The 17,467-nt window shown below is 38.6% G+C and overlaps 1 protein-coding gene across 2 annotated transcripts in view; it reads right to left on the reverse strand.

The window, feature by feature from the left end:
• Positions 1-627: 627 nt before the first annotated feature.
• Positions 628-17,467, reverse strand: part of phip (pleckstrin homology domain interacting protein) — a 206,553-nt gene continuing 189,713 nt past the window's right edge. Inside the window, exons 38-40 of one of the 2 annotated variants that reach the window (XM_072553357.1) lie at positions 15,162-15,427; positions 6,682-6,837; positions 628-4,756 (exon numbers count right to left, since the gene is read on the reverse strand). In XM_072553357.1, the coding sequence (XP_072409458.1) occupies positions 4,095-4,756; positions 6,682-6,837; positions 15,162-15,427 (1,084 nt within the window). In that variant the 3' untranslated portion in view covers positions 628-4,094. Of the gene's footprint in view, positions 4,757-6,681; positions 6,841-15,161; positions 15,428-17,467 lie in introns of both variants that reach the window. The other variant, XM_072553354.1, reaches the window with a different exon arrangement.

Genomic DNA, 17,467 nt, shown 5'->3' on the forward strand with positions numbered 1-17,467 from the left:
TAAGCTGTATAAACTAACCTATAAAATTCAAGTATGTGAAATATAAAAAAATACAATCATAACTGTACTTCTATAATTTAACTCACAATTTGTATTTTGAGGAAAAGTTAACCAACGGTGTACATGACATTATACTATACAATGGAGAATGTTTCAGACTCTCCATTAAAAGTCAAGTGGTGGTGGGGAGGGGAGGGAGAAAGGAAAGGTTTAGTTTAAGTTACAAATACTGCCCATTAGCTATTATTAAATCTAGCATGCAAGTTGTACACTTTTGACAAATTATTGTGGCCCATTAGCATAGGGGATAAATTTTAGAATAGATTTCTAAATAATATCATAGTTGTAAAAAGAAAGGAATTTCACCTTAAGCAAAATCAACACTTTACATTTTTCTTGAAAATAGGTGTTTTGCGGAATGTTTACATATATCTTCCTCATTTTCTTTATTAATGTGAGCAAAATACATAAACTAACATGTTAATAAACTTAAATCTTTTACTCCTTTCTGTCCCGCCAAGGCCGAAAGAAGACAATACAACTAAGATAGCTTAGTTGCATGTTCATGTACAAATAAATCATGAATGTTCAAAACTTAATAAAGACAAAGATCAAATTCTCATGAAATAATTTTCTTGAATTAAGTTTTATTTTAAAAATAGGATCGGAATAAGGATCCTAAGGGAAATGGCAAAACGCTGTTCTGCAGATATGAACAGTATAAAGGAAATATATATAATATATACGGTGTATGGAGTTTCCCTGTATCCCACTGCAAATTATTTTTAATAAACCCACAATAATGGTGTCTCAAGGGAATAAATATTTCTCAAAATAAGTACCATTTTGGTGACGCACTGATGTTCCAAAATGCTCTTAAGACCGTTAGAATCCCACAAATTTTCACAAAACAGCAATAACGCAAGTTAAATTCCAAACACAGTATACATTATAGGACAAACATATCAGTGAGTGAATTCAAATGTTAACCTAATCTAGGGGTTCTGATGACATTCACGAACAGTTCAGATTTAATTCTTATCAGAATCCCTGAAATTAGGATATGGCCTCAAAACCCACTCACAAGAATCCATTATTTATTTACATCATGTTTGACAAAGAATTACAAAAGGGAAAGAGACACCTTAATTTAGTTTGTGGGCACATTACTGTTAAGGACCAGTAGGAATGAAAACAAGGTCACATTAAACTTGTACAGAAAATGACAATTATTTCTTGGTTCACTGGCTATTGATTTTTTTTTAACAGAGGCAAATACTTAAACAAAAGCCAGAATGATGCACGAGTACATATCATAGCTACAGTTTCCAACTTGACTGGATATAACACACTGGTATCTTGATGAGTATGATGCTCCTCTACATATCTGCATTATTTGTAAATGATGAATTGCAAAAATGTTTTCTTAACAACAGTTCATACAAAAATAACAGGTAGGAGGGTGATGCTTGTATAAAAACAACTAATTGTTTTAAAAATCCAATCAAATAAAAATGGTAAACCAAGAAATAAAAACTATCACATTACTTCAGAAAAATGAACAGCAAAAGAAATCAAGCTCACTTCAGTGAGACGATTACAGTCAAATCAGACATCACCCTTACTTTGCCAAGGGGAAATCAGAACTGGGACAAAATTCTGAAGAGTCTCAAAGAAATATTCTGCTTCAGAATGTACTGTTTACATTTGGCAGTTTGGAAGAAAAATGATCAGCAATCATGTATACATTTACTGCATGCAGTGCATGGCATTTCATCACTTTCAAAAGTGATTTCTGTGCTCTCACCTTTAAAAACACAGTTTTGTTTGTTATTTACATATAAGTAGGTTGTGTCAAAAGATAGAAAACCTCCGGAGTGTAATAATCTTTGTCCCAGCCCTAACCATTAACAAGAAAATAGAAAAAAAATATATTCAAGGCACAATCACCAAATGCTATTCCTTTTGAGGGAAGATACTGACTCAATGTAGCATAACAGACATAGGCAGAAAGTGCACAAAAACGACACTGTGTAGTAATGTACTATTTGCAAGCATCCAATAAAAAGTAATTTGACCACTTAGTTACTGATTACAAAAAAAAACTTTCCTTTAAAATCAGAAAATAGGGTGCAAGCTCCAGAACAGATTACTGCATGGAATGGATGTTTCTCCCTAGAAAGCCCAGTAAGCATAATTGAGCTAATATTCATATACAATGGGATCTTTTAAACCATGACGTTTATTAATTGCGTACCAGTGCCAAGTAAGTTCCCATGAAATCCTGCATCATTGAAAGGGTGGGGGAAATTCTCACAAACTGAAGAAGTCTGGAAATTTCAGCACAATTCACATGCTTGGTAATTCTAAAATCTCATAACTTTTCCCAGTTAATAAAGGAGCTGGGCATGTTTTCATAAACCCTTTATAAAGCGTTTATATGTGAGTGTGCTATAAAGCCATTTGAATAGATGGCACATCTCAACCCCATCCCTGTACTATATCTTAAAATATTTTTCTACTTACAATATACAATTTTTTTTTGTATGGGTGTGTGTGTGTGTATATGTGTGTGTGTGTGTGTATGCATGTGCGCGTGTGTGTGTGTACGTAAGTGAAAAACATAACTAAAATCAGACTCCTTTTCTTCTTCGGCAACATTTCTTTCCTGATTGTGTAAGACAAGCAAGAGACAACCACTTAGTTCCAGTGCAATGCAGTCTTTTTTGTTTGTCTCTACATTCAACAAATGGGAGAAGCAGCTTCTAATTGCTTCATAATAGTGGGAAAATGACAGGGTATTTGTGCAATTCTTTGGAAAGCTTGAATTGCAGGTGCCCAATGCACTTGAAGTCATCTGTAGATTCTCTGCAGTACATTATGGCTGACAAATAAGCAAGGACTGATTGTTAGCTTCTGGAGGAGAAGTGGGGACAGCAAGTACAATCCAAAATACATGACAAAGTAACTATCGAAATGTAATTTTTGTGATAAAAATAAATCATACCTGCTTAATTGTATTATAGTCAATTATACATAATTGGTAGTGCAAGCATTTGCAAAAATTTGCTGGTTGTAAATGAGTGTATGAAACATCAAAAACTGTAAAAGACCTGCAATCAGAAAATTTTAATGGCAGGTGCTTTGGGATTCAAAGTAAAAGTGAAAGTTAAATCTTATCATCCTTGGTTGGCATTTAGGATTTCAACTTAAATATGCTTATTGAAGAATGTGATATATTTGCTGATGTGCAAATCAATCAATGATAAACAACACCAATGTAACCTTTTCCTTAAAAGATGTGAGCCAGGACAGCATGTATATGTTAAATTTTGTAAAGGAAGTAAATAATGCTACTTATATGATTCTATCTCAACACAAAGGAATTGACGGAACAATTTAAAATATACTGACCATCATAAATTTCTGAACTTAATGACCATCAATGAAGAGGTTTGAGAGCTGCAAATCCTTAACTGAAATATTAAATGTGTTTTCAGGGGTGCTGAAACATGATTCACATTTTGAATTTATTATTTTAGATTACTTTTATAAATTCTTGGTGATACAAGTTTAAAAACAGAATGGAATACCTAAAATATCTCTGAACATAAATTAAAAGAAATGAAACATTTAAAAGGCATTTTTCAAATTGAGGAATTTGTCCAGTTTAATGCCAACTAATTGTCAATAATTGTTACTTTTTAAGAAATGGTAAATACCAACTGAGCCCACCCTCAAGTTTGCCTTCAATTCCAAAGCAAAACCAGAATCTGCTGTTCTTCAGAAAACAGAAGATGGAAGTAGGTGAAAATGTACTTCGTACTGTCAAAATTCTACATGAATTAGTGCTAGCAAAATATCAACAATTCTGGATTATAATGTAACAGATAGTAACAAGTGAATATTAATCAAGAGATTAAATGATTTTTAAACAATGCAGCCCTTGCTTATTCTGCCTTCTGAAAAAAATCTCAAATCATGTCTTTCATCAATCTGCAAGTGACAATGCAGTGACCTCAAGTGCAATATTCCCTTACACGTTCTTGTTAAAAACAAGAAACTTCATTGATTAGACAAAACGCTATAGTTGTTTACCAACCAATCAGGTTAGCCTTTGCTTTTTCAGTCAGTTTCCGCAGCCTGCCCCTACTGGATGTTCCAAAAGTTAAAGAGGAATCTTCAAACAGTAGCTGCCTTTGCTCCTCTTCTGAATCCTCCTCATTGTAGCACGTTGTCCGTCTACCTTGATTCCTTGTTTTCATGACTGATTTACAGCCCACGGCTTCTTCAGTCCTTTCATCATCTTCCACTGGCTCTATGGGCTCAATGGGCTCCACAGGCTCCTCATGCTTCCTACTGTTGCTTCTTGTCTGCATTTTCCGTTTAGCAGCAGCTATCAATTTGGATTTAGCTTTTAGACTCTTTCCTTTGGGTTTCCTGCCTCTTGGTTTCTTCTGCAAAGATTTTCTTTTTGTGTGGATCTCTGAACTAAAGCTGCTTTCTGAGGTAGCTTCTTCACCATTCTCATTGGATATGTCTTTTTTAACTTCTGCTTTCTTCATTGCATTTTGTTGTTCAATATCAAGTAGCTCTTTTTTACTTTTCCTACCTCTTTTCTTACCAGGTCCTTTAAGACTTTTTACCTCCTGCGGTTTCCTACCAGGACCTCTCTTGACCACAGATTCAGAGATGCACACACTGTGTCCATTTATTTGTGGGGTCTTCTGTGTTGAAGATTCAGCTTTGATGTCACCTGTATATTAGAAGGAAAATAAATATGCTGAGAAAACACATGTATATGAAGGGAATAGGGAATGCTAACAACATATACTGAATAAGTCTATTGAATTTGATATACTTAGATTTTAAGACAACGTTTTTACTTAGTCACATACAAGTTAGGTTTGGGTCAAAAGTATAGGTTTGTCGATTCTTTCATATTTAGGCACAGCTGAATACTTTCTCTTAAATTTATTATCTTTCATTAATTATTCAATTTAATTGAAACTATGAAACAAATGGGATTCTAACATGGCAACTCTTACCACAAGCCTTTAACCACTGTGTTTCTCTCCCCATCTTTTAGAAACGTATTCAAAATACATTTTTCTGAAAGTTGTTAGTCACTATTGCCAATTTCTCCCTCCACAGATTAAAGCTATTCCCCTATCTAACTCCATTGTGAATTGGTACAATGTGAATACTATAGGCACAATGTAAGTGACAACAGATTCAGAAGTTTAATATTGTTCTTGTTGACTTCCAAACTCCTACTGTCATAAATTAAAAATTTACAAAAACTTAGCCACCTATATCAAATTCTACACAAATCTCGATCACCTCTTTAGTTACTGACTTACACAAGTTCCATATTTTATAACCTATTAAATTTAAAATCCTTACCATAATCTTCAAATTCTCCTATATTGCTCTAGAGTTACAGTGACACTTGCAAATTTTTGATTTCTTTACCTGACCATTTGTTTCTCCTACCTTCTCTCTGTTTATTCAATCAGAGCAGAGTTAACAGGAGCTTTTGCTCTAACCTCCGAAAATTCCAACATAAAGTCTTTTACATTACTAATTTAAAATCTTGTATTACTCTACCTAATTCTGTTATGAAGTTTGTGGAATTTTGTTTTTCATTAAAGGCCTGATGTAAATCTAATGCTGTTACTGCAAAGGGAATCAGCAAAGCAAAGTTTAGTAAACAATTGATATACAGAACATAATTAGTTTATGATCTAAAGGAACAGCTTCTTCTGTTTATTGTGTCTGCAAAGTTACAAACACAGCTATGGATTTGTTCCTGTTGGCATGCATTAGCAACACTGTGATCACAACAGCAAGATGTCATCTGGTTGCTATGCATTAGAAGCATTGGAAATCTGACAGGAATAGTTCTCAGTTAGCAATATTGTAAACATGTGAACTTGCGACAGGCTGTTCTCTGGTATTGACACTGCAAACCTAATGGGAAAATGTCCTCTCACCACTATTTCTGGGGAAGTTATAAGCATTTTTCTCTCCCTTTATTCTTTGAAAGAAATGTAAGGTATCACTAGTGAGGCAAATATTGGTTGCCATCCTGAATTGTCCCTTGCATTGAGTAACTTGCTAGGCTCTTCCAGACAGCTGTTTAGTCAACCATATGGGTCTGGAGTCACATGTATGCCAGACCTGATGAGGATGGCAAATTTCCCACCCTGAAGGGCATGACTAAACCAGATGAGTTCAATCAATTAGCTGCCATGGTCATTAACATTTCAATTATCTTATATTCCAGATTTAATGATTAAAATGAAATTCCACCAGCTATCCTAGTGGGATTTGAATCCAGGTACTCAGCGCATTTGCTGAGTACTGGTCCAATGACATTACTAGCATGCCACCACATCCTCTTCTTATGCAGCAGTTTGATAATTTTACTGGAAATAAAAATCTTCTCAATTATATTTATGAAGTTAGCAAAATATATTAACACAATAACATTTTCTTTGCAGACTTTAATATAAAACTCCCTTTCCTACACTTCTAAAAAAAGTTGGTAATGCTACATTCGTACTGAATAAAGATGCAAACAGGTCTACACAAGGTCTACACATAATCAGGTTGCTGCTACTAAGATACATCCATCAAAATAATCAATTAGGCATTTGACTGTTTAAGGATACTTGCCTTTTGGTTGTTTGTATGGTGTTGATTTATTTCTACGTGTAAACTTCCTTTTCTCAGGTTCCTCATCTGTCAATGAAGTCTGGGTACTGTATTTTGATTCAGATAGTTTAGGATAACAGAGGTTGCTCTGAGCTTTCGATGGCTTAGCATTATAATCTGCTAAAACAAATATTAGAAAAAGATTTTAAATATGTAATGGGTGGGAAATCTGGCTTGTTGCTGCCTAGTGTTGTGCACTACAAATTTCCTTAGAGTTCCAAAATGTCTACAATAGATGTGCAAATTGTGCTAGATGCCATATTGGTGAGGGCTTTCAGATTGCAATTGAAGCTCAGGCATTTCTCACATTCTTCTTCACTGTGGTTTAGACAGGGAACTGCTTCCTGAACGCACTGAGAAAACGATCTACTGCTGTAAATCTTTCTTCTGCATCTTTTTGCCCCGCGGTCAGCTTGCAGAGCATGCAGCTAATTTAACAACAGAACTGATATATTGAGCTCAACACTGTAGCTGTTTCTTTTTCTTAAATTAGCAAAATGAAGTACACATTCAGCAACAAGAGGGTCACCCAACCTTCAGTACTATTTAAGGAAATCAAAAATTAATTTCAGATTGTTTGCTGGTTGTGTGCTAACTGTTGCTACAGTTCGACAAACATTTGGCTCTTGCTACAGTTATCCTAAGCATCAAAAACCAACAGTGAGAGACATAGCAGATGCTGAAGAAGCTTTGCGAACTTCAAGGCTTCGACACAAACCACTCACTCCCAAATTGCATATCAGTAAGCAGTGCCCTTCGAATGCAGCATTATTTGGAGAATGACAATAGCCACAGACAGCAAGCTGACTGTGGGACAAAAAGATGCAGAAGAAAGATTTACAGCAGTAGATCATTTTCTCAGTGCGTTCAGGAAGCAGTTCCCTGCCTAAACCACAGTGAAGAAGAATGTGAGAAATGCCTGAGCTTCAATTGCAACATCCTCAATTAAATGTGACACCTGCTGCAGCCAAAACTACATGAGAACAAGAATTGTACATGGCATGTTCCAAGTAGACCACATCTGGTACCTTGTGGCACTGCTCTACTATGTATGGCTAGTTCACATAATTTGTGTCACAAATCCTCTTTGACTTTACTTTGTTTTGGGCCTATCTGGTGATTCATGATATAGCTTATACCTTAGTAGAGAGGCACTGATTGAATGCATGAAAACAATAGGTACAACTACATTTGGTCAGTCATTTTTATTAAGACTTAAGGGAGCTGGTGCAGATACAGTAGAATCCTAGTCTCCTCCACAGGTTGACTATGCTCAGTAGAATTAGTGTAGCCAAGAACCAGAAACATTACGTTAAAAACATTATATTGCCATTTGTTGAGCAGGTAACTAGCTATATTATGCACCTGTCTCCTTCCAGGCTGGGGTGGGAGATATTTGCAACATCTTGTCATCTGCTTTTGTGAAAGGGAGGTCACTAAATCTTTCGACTGAAGAGAACTAACTACATTCATCTTCTTCTTTCAAAGATAAGAAATTGGAAAATTCCAGCTTTCCCTATGCCAGTGTCTGCACACACATTTTTTTTTGGGTACCACCTGCCAACACTGTCCTATCCCAGAAGTGAAAAGGATTCCACTCTCTCAATGTCTATCTGGTACCTGACCGTAGGCAGAGAATCAAGCAGATCACAAAGGTTAGGTATCCTGGTAACAGTCATGATGCTTTCACTCTGCAGCTGTCCGCTATGGCAACTGCATTTGAGTCATCACATCAAACCTATCAAAGAAAAATACTGTGGATGCTGGAAATCTGATACCGGCAGAGAGGATGCTGAAGAAAGTCAGCAGGTCTGACACTGTCAGAGCAGAAGAGGAGTTGTACTGTACTCAAAACCTTTAAACACAGTCTTCCACGTTATACTTTTTTGCTGCGACTTGGGTAAGATTTGCTTTTGATATGGCAGCACATGTTCCAACTACAATGCACTTCCGTCCTTAGGAGGTGCAATCTCGTTTCAACTAGTGTTGGCTAGATTTAAGAAGCGCTTTAAGGATGATAGTGAGTTTCCAACTGATGCTTGCAGCCTTAAAACAGCAGGTACATCACTGGCTGCAAAAAGAAAAACTTCAAATGACCATGCAGCATAAAGTTGCGTGCTGCCTGCATTACGTCAAACAGGTATGGATTAATCATGTATTTTAATCCTGCATTTGTTTTGGTAGCTCAACAATTGACCCCACTATGTTTTCCCTTTTCCTAATAGAGTAATTGCATTTAATATTTCTTATAAGGCACTTACTTCCCCACAAATAGCAACAGATAGAACTAAGTAGTCAGAGCAACTATTACATAGTTATAAATTATTAATGAGTTTCCGATAAATAAAATACTTAATCTGGGTCCAATCAAATGACAAGAGTGTTCAATTCCTTAAAAATAAGTCAAATTTGTCTTCTCATAACAAAGGATTCAAAACCCAGACAATCAAATGGACTCTGGAGTTCCAATTGGAGTCAAGCAATTTCAATTCCCGCTCAGCAGCGGGTGCTATCAATAATAACAGAAAGAAGATGAAAACAAAGTGTTGGAGAAACTCAGAAGGTCTGGCAGCTTCTGTGGAGAGAAAAGCAGTTCTTATCTCATTGCAGTGAGACTCTTCTGGAGAAGTGAAGTACAATATGACTTAGAGTCATAGAGATGTACAGCATGGAAACAAACCCTTCGGTCCAACTCGTCCATGCCGACCAGATATCCCAACCCAATCTAGTCCCACCTGCCAGCACCCGGCTCATATCCCTCCAAACCCTTCCTATTCATATACCCATCCAAATGCTTCTTAAATGTTGCAATTGTACCAGCCTCCACCACATCCTCTGGCAGCTCATTCCATACACGTACCACCCTCTGCGTGAAAAAGCTGCCCCTTAGGTCTCTTTTATATCTTTCCCCTCTCACCCTAAACTTATGCCCTCTAGTTCTGGACTCCCCGACCCCAGGGAAAAGACTTTGTCTATTTATCCTATCCATACCCCTCATAATTTTGTAAACTTCTATAAGGTCACCCCTCAGCCTCTGATGCTCCAGGGAAAACAACCCCAGCCTGTTCAGCCTCTCCCTGTAACTCAGATCCTCCAGCCCTGGCAACATCCTTGTAAATGGGAAATGCTGAAAAGTGATGAGATTTATACTGTGAGAAAAGGTGGGGAAGAACATGCGAAACAGAAGAAACAGTCAGGGGAGGCACAGGAACAAATGGAAGAATAGAGATCACAGGTATCAGAGAACAGAAAGCAAGGGGAAAGGTTAGAGATAGGCCCAGTGCAGGTGTTCATAGCAGAATACAAGTCAGTTGTGAACCAGGGGAAAGATGAAGGCCAGAGTTCATGACGTGGAGCTGCTGAACCCAGTGCAGAGTCCTGAAGGCTGTAAGATGCATAGATAGAAAATGAGGCGATGTTCTTCCAGCTTGCATTGGAGGGAAATGTCAGCATGAGAGCAGGGTAGTGTATTAAAACGGCAAGCATCTGGAAGATGAAGGAAACTGAATCAATGTGTTCTACAAAGCAGTTACCAACTCGGTGTTTGATCTCCTCAACTTAGATGAGACTTCTCTCTTCATTGATTCATTAACTATGCTTACTCTCTTCCCCAACACTACTCGATCTGCTGAGTTTCTCCACCATATTTTGGTTCTATTTCAGATTTCCAACATGTGCAGTGGTTTGCTTTTGTATTAAAGTGGAGGGATGAGCTGGTGGAGAACATGGGCTGTAACCTAGTGATTTGGAATTCAAATCCCAGCATGAGAGTTTGAGAATTGGAATTCAGTTAAAACAAATATGGAGATTCAAAAACTGGGGGGAACATCAGTAAAACTGACAATGAAGCTCTGGGGTATTATTGGTAAGGTCCAATCATTTCACTGTTCCATCAGGAAAGGATAGCTAAAACCTTTACTTTATCTGGCCTACGATGATTTTAGTTTCACACAAACATGACTGATTCTTAACGTCCTTTGTAAACATTTGAATTGCATTGAATTGCTTCATGTCAGTAATTCAAGCAGAAATTAATAACTGAGCTTTCCACATTCCAAGAATCCATAAAATTGGTAAAACAAACATACATGGAACACTGCTGAGATGACTAGCATTTGTTGTCAGCTATATTTGTCCTTGGGAAAATTGGATGAACGATCTTCTAGAGCCACTGTAGTTCAACTGATGGTTAGGAGGTTTGCAGGTTTTTACCAGAGTAAATACAGCAATGGAAGCTCCAATTCAGGATGGTTTATGGCTGGAAGGAAAGCTAACAGGTGTGGAGTCTTCCCAATTGTTTGCTGCGCTTGTCCTTCTAGGTACAAGAGATTGCAGTGTTAGAAGGTGCTACAGAGTTAAGCATGGTGAGTTGCTGTTGTGCATCTTTTAGATAGGAAACACTGCTGGACTTGTGATGGACAGAGTGACTGTGTATGATGGTAGAGTGAGTGCCAATCAAGCAGACTCCTTTATCCTGGATGGAGTTGATTTTGAGTGCTGTTGGAACTGTATTTATCTAGACAAATGGAGAGCCTTGAAGATGGCAGAGACACTTTAGGGAGTCAGGAGGCGTATTGTTCACTTCAGAATTTCTAGCTTTGGACCTGCATGAAAAGCTACAGTACTTACATGTCTGGTTCTCTAAGTTACTGGTGGGATCCTCCAGGTTGTTAATGGTGGGAAATTCAGTGATGATAATGCCACTGAATATCAAGGGAGATGGTCAGATTCTCTCTTATTGGCGGTGGTGATCCTTGGCACTTGCATGGCACAAATTATCCTTGACAATTAATAGCATAAGGCTGAATACTGTCCAGGTCAGTAGCTGGGGAGTTATGAATGTACTGAACATCATCGATGAATATCCCCATTTCTCACCTTATGATGTAGAAAGACCATTAATGAAGTGGCTGTAAATAGTTGAGACACTACCTCAAGGAGTTCTGTTGCAGTGTTCAGAGGATGAGACGATTGGCATTTATAACCATTTTCCTATTTTCAAAGTCTTACCTCAGCGACTGGACAGTTTCTCTGATTTTCACTAACTTAGTTCTAGCTTGGACCCCATTTATGTTAGATACCAAGGCTATAACAACAAGTATCCCAAGTGGCCCTGCTGGAAACCAAACTGAGCATCAGTGAGGACATGCATCGATGAGTAAGTGTTATTCAATAGCACTGTCAATGATACCTTTTATTACTTTGCTGATGACTGAATTGGCCATTAACATCTTAATCAGCCTAAATGAATTCATCCTGATTTAATAAACAGGACAAACTGTGGGCAATTTTTCAGTGTCAATATTAAGCTATTCTGGAACAACTTGGCTACGGACATGGCCAGTTCTTGAACACAGGTTTCCAGCACCATAACTAAGTGTTACCGTGGCTCAGCACTTTTACCATATCCAGTACTTTCAGGTGTTTCTTGATATTACTGCTAATTGATGTTATTGGAGTAAATCAAATTGATTGAAGACTGGCATTCGATGCAGATCTCAGGAAGAGACCAAAATGGACTATTCACCTCAACACATGTGGCTGAATTGGTTACAAATGTTTCAGCTCAGTGTTCTGCAATCAAGTGCTGTCCTACATCTAGTTATCTAATTCTCCATCATTACTTACAATTGGAGAGGGCAGGAAATGCAAAGTGTTGAGAAGTTCCACAAGTTGAGGAATGGCTAAACTCAAGTCTTTAGCATGATACTTCTGCTGTTTTGTATGCATTTAGTTCCATACTGTAGCTTCACTAAGTTCACGTGTCTCATTTTGAGGTACGCTCAGTGCTGCTCCTGGCATGGCTTCCTGTATTCCTCACTGATCTGGCCTGATGGCACTGGTACAGTGAGAACTGCTAGGCCATGAGGTTACAGCTTTTGCATGAATAAAATTTTGCTGTTGCTATTGGTGCACAGTGCCTCACAGATATTTAGTTTTGTGCTGATAGACCTGATCTTAATCTCTCCTGGTATTATGGTCACAATGTATGACAGGATTTGGTCTGCACAATAATGCCATGGACAGGTGCACTGCAACAGGTAGACTGGTCAGGATGAGATCAAGTAGACCCTTTCCCCTAGTGGATTCCATCACCAGCTGTTACCGACTTGGTCATGCAGATGTGAACTTCAGGAGTCAACTAGCTTCGTTATTCATCATGCTCTTCAAGTTGCTCTTCTTCATGCAACATTGAAACATCTACTAAGATTGTTTTCTATGCTCTTGATACGTTCGGTGCTTCTTCATATCAATGAACCAGGTGGAGTTTTACAACAAATCTGTAATTTCACATTCACCATTATTCATGCTCGTTTTAAAAATTCATTTTCAATAATTGAATTTAATCCAGCAGATGTCAGAATGGAATCTGAATTTCAGTCTCTGAGGAATGAGTCTGGGGATTATTATTCCTGTGACACTGCTGCTACCATGCTACAATTTCATAAATGAGCGGTATCAAGGAGGTGAAGGATTGAAATGATTCAGGGACATGATTCAAAAGAATTTTCCATTAAAGATAAAGCATAGTTGCCCATCCACCGCTTGAGACAGAGATAGCAGACTTGTGGTGCGTGCAGAGAAGACACCAAAAAGTCTGCAGATGGAGGAGTAATGTCAAAGGTAAACTGGGCTGAGTGGCCTACTTCTGTTCCTATGCTGCAATGACTAGCAGAAAGTGAGGACTGGCGATGCTGGAGACCAAATTCGAAAAGTGTGGCGCTGACAAAGCACAACAGGTCAGGCAACAACTGAAGGGCAAGAGAGTTGACATTTTGGGCATAAGCCCTTCATCATGAAAGTGGGAAGGGAGAAGGGGCTGAGAGATAAATAGGAGGCTGGGGGTGGGGGGCAGGGGGGTTAGCAGGGAAGAAGGTAGCTTCAACTGTCCTATCTGTCCACTTTCCTTCCACCTATCCACTCAACCCTCCGCTCTGACCTATCACCCTCCCCCACCGGCAATTACCTAGCACCTTCCAACATACCAATCCCCCCCAGCCCCCCCATTTATCTCTCAGTCCCCTTCTTCCCACCCCACATTCCTGATGAAGGGCTTACGCCCGATTCTCCTGCACCTCAGATGCTGCCTGACCTGCTGTGCTTTTCCAGTGCCACACTTTTTGACTCCTATGTTGTGCAGCCTGGAGGAGTAGGAGTGGTGGGTACATAGAGGTGATAAACAAGATTTCAAATCTTATATCTGATGTACTAAAATTAAGTTATGTCATTGAGGACAGTGGTAATAGGCAAGCAGCACTTATGCAGGACAACAGATGTATGCACATGAGCTCAAATTTACAAATTGTTTCAACAGTACAGCATCCAGAAATGGACTGGAGCAACTGAGTCTCAGTTTCCATGAAGTCTGTTAGAGCTTCAGATTTTCTGAAGGTGAATCCCTTCTATAAAAGAAGGTATGAGGACAGAAGTTCTGCTTGGGTGTTGCCATGGTTGCAACAATCCGGTTCAGTCTGAGTATGTGGCTGAGGAGAAAATGATGATAAAGCTACTGAGTGTGTGCTAAGGCGTGAAAATGATATGAGCACTGAAGTGCCTTCCAGTTTAGCTGAAAATGTAGTAACAAAAAAAAATGGAGACGTGACAAAAATATCTGCAAATAAAATGTTTGTCAATTATTAGCTGCCCTCACAAAGCTAAGTGCTCAAAACATAGCTACATATTCCAGAAGCAAATATTGAGAATTTGACTACAAAGGGCAATGAACCCATTTACTAATCTCACATCCTATTAAAAAATCTATAAAATTCCTTCAGTGTTCATAAAGTAAAATAAATTACACTGTTCTAATATCAGATACAGAGAAGAATTTTCGTATTTTGTTTAAATGTATTTCTTTCTCAAGTTACACTTGATCTTATTATAGAATCATTGAATCCCTACAGTGTGGAAGTATACCATTCAGTCTATCAAGTCCACACTGACCCTCAGAAGAGCACCCCACCCAGACCCACTCTCCCTACACTATTTCTGTCAACCTGCATTTCCCATGGCTAATCTATCTATCCCACACATCTCCGGACACTATGGACAATTTAGCATGGCCAATCCACCTAACCTGCATATCTTTGGATTGTGGGAGGAAACAGGAGCACTGGAGGAAATCTATGCAGTTATGGGAGAATTTGCAAACTCCACATACGGTTGCCCAAGGGGAATCCATCCCGGATCCATAGCGCTCTGAGGCAGCAGGACTAACAACTGATCCACTCTGCCGCTCTGTTTTCCCACTGTTATCTGGTCATTATATTGTGGGAAACCTGGGAATTGAGAGTGAGTGCAGCTGCTACCGATAGCAACAGTCCATTTAACCATTAGCCTATATTTCAATAGCTTTTCAGATTTTATTTAGCAAGTTGCTGGCACTGGAAATTCTACTATCAGCCTCAAAATAAGCACAAACAACAAAATCCATCTCTTACTTGAAGATCCTAGAGATGCTGCAACAGAAGACTTTGAAACAGCTGCCACTGCCGCCAATGAAGATGATGCTTCTGTCTCAGAGGTAATCCCCAGTCGTAGCCTTGTTCTTCTAGTCCGGACAATAGTAGCAGATTCACTTGCCTTGCCATTGGCCTGAACAACAGATGCTTTCATACTTGTTGATCTGACAGGCGTAGATAAGGGTGAAGAAATTGACTCCTCTATCTTGGCTTGGGGTTTTAAAAACTTTCGTTTTCTTTCAGGGCTGCAATTAAAACACAGATGGTCAGCGTTTATCCATTGTTGAAAACTTCACATTTTCTTTGACATCTTCTTCTTTTTCAAAATTCCTCAAGAAAAGAGGCAATTAAAACCATATTACCCTCTTAACTCTTGTTATGACCATCAGCTAAATAAAAGACAGGCAGCAACTAATTCAAATTCGCATCATTGTTTGTTTGAGAGCAATGAATCAAAGAATGATCAAATGCTAACTCTCAAGAGTAATTATTCCTAAACTGTGTCTTTGTATTTAGGAAGTGCTCCTTGTTTGTCAATCTTCGGTGATTCAAAATCACCAGAATGAATATAGAGTCATAGAGATGTACAGCATGGAAACAGACCAGGGTCCAACTCGTCCATGCCGACCAGATATCCCAATCCAATCTAGCCCCACCTGCCAGCACCTGGCCCACTAACCCTTCCTATTCATATACTCATCCAAATGCCTCTTAAATGTTGCAATTGTACCAGCCTCCACCACATCCTCTGGCAGCTCATTCCATACAAGTACCACTTTCTGTGTGATAAAGCTGCCCCTTAGGTTTCTTTTATATCTTTCCCCTCTCACTCTAAATCTATGTCCTCTAGTTCTAGACTCCCTGACACCAGGGAAAAGACTTTGCCTATTTACCCTATCCACGCCCCACATAATTTTATAAACCTCTCAGTCTCTGACGCTCCAGGGAAAACAGCCCCAACCTGTTCAGCCTCTTCCTATAGCTCAAATCCTCCAACCCTGGCAACATCTTTATAAATCTTTTCTGAACCCTTTTAAGTTTCACAACATCTTTCCGATAGGAAGGAGACCAGAATTGCACGCAATATTCCAACAGTGGCCTAACCAATGTCCTGTGCAGCCGCAACATGACCTCCCAACTCCTGTACTCAATACTCTGACCAATAAAGGAAAGCATACAAACGCCTTCTTCACTATCCTATCTACCTGCGACTCCTTTCAAGGAGCTATGAACCTGCACTCCAAGGTCTTTTTGTTCAGTAACATTCCCTAGGACCTTCCCATTAAGTATATAAGTCCTGCTAAGATTTGCTTTCCCAAAATGCAGCACCTCGCATTTATCTGAATTAAACTCCATCTGCCACTTCTCAGCCCATTGGCCCATCTGGTCAAGACCCTGTTGTAATCTGAGGTAACCCTCTTCGCTGTCCACTACACCTCCAATTTCGGTGTCATCTGCAAATTTATTAACTGTACTTCTTATGCTCACATCCAAATCATTTATGTAAATGACAAAATGACAAATGAATATGTTGCGTTACAACTCCAAATAATGCATCTACCAACAGAATCACAGGAACTTATAGCACATTCAACCATTGTGCTTCTGCAAAAGAACTATCCAATTTATTTTCTCATCTTTGTTCATTTCCCAAAGCCCTCAAATTCATAGTTTCATGTATCCAATGAAAGTCACTATGTAATTTTCCTCTCTCCATCTTTTCAGGTTATACATTCCACATAATGCAACACCCCAAAATAAATAATCCTCAGCTCTAGTTCTTTTGCCAATTAATCTTAAATCTGTGTCTTCTGGTTACTGACCCTCAGTAAATTCAATTCCTTTAGTAACATGTTTAAAGAAACCTTTTCTGTATTCCTGCTGAAGCTCTATTAAAATAAATTCAGACGTGAGGAAGATGAACAATTTTTTTCACAACTGTGTGTGTTCTGGTTTTAGAACTTATCAATTTGCAACAGCCCCTGTGGAAATGCAGGGAACTTAGTCACCATTCAGTTTTAGGCTGCAAAGTGCACAGTAACATTCACACAGGCCGGGAAATGACCAACAAGACAGAGTCTAGCTATCTCCCCTTGATATTCACGAGCAATACTATTTCCCACTCTATTAGAATCACAGGGGTTTTACCACTGACTATAAAATGAACTAGACTAATCTTGTAAATGTTGTAGCAACAAAAATAAGTCAAAGTTTAGGAGTCTTGCTTAGATTAACTCACCTCCTGACTTCTCAAAGCCTTTTCACTATCTACAAGGCATAAACCA

The sequence above is a fragment of the Chiloscyllium punctatum genome, chromosome 3 (assembly GCF_047496795.1).
Source record: "Chiloscyllium punctatum isolate Juve2018m chromosome 3, sChiPun1.3, whole genome shotgun sequence".
Classification (NCBI taxonomy): Eukaryota; Metazoa; Chordata; class Chondrichthyes; order Orectolobiformes; family Hemiscylliidae; genus Chiloscyllium; species Chiloscyllium punctatum.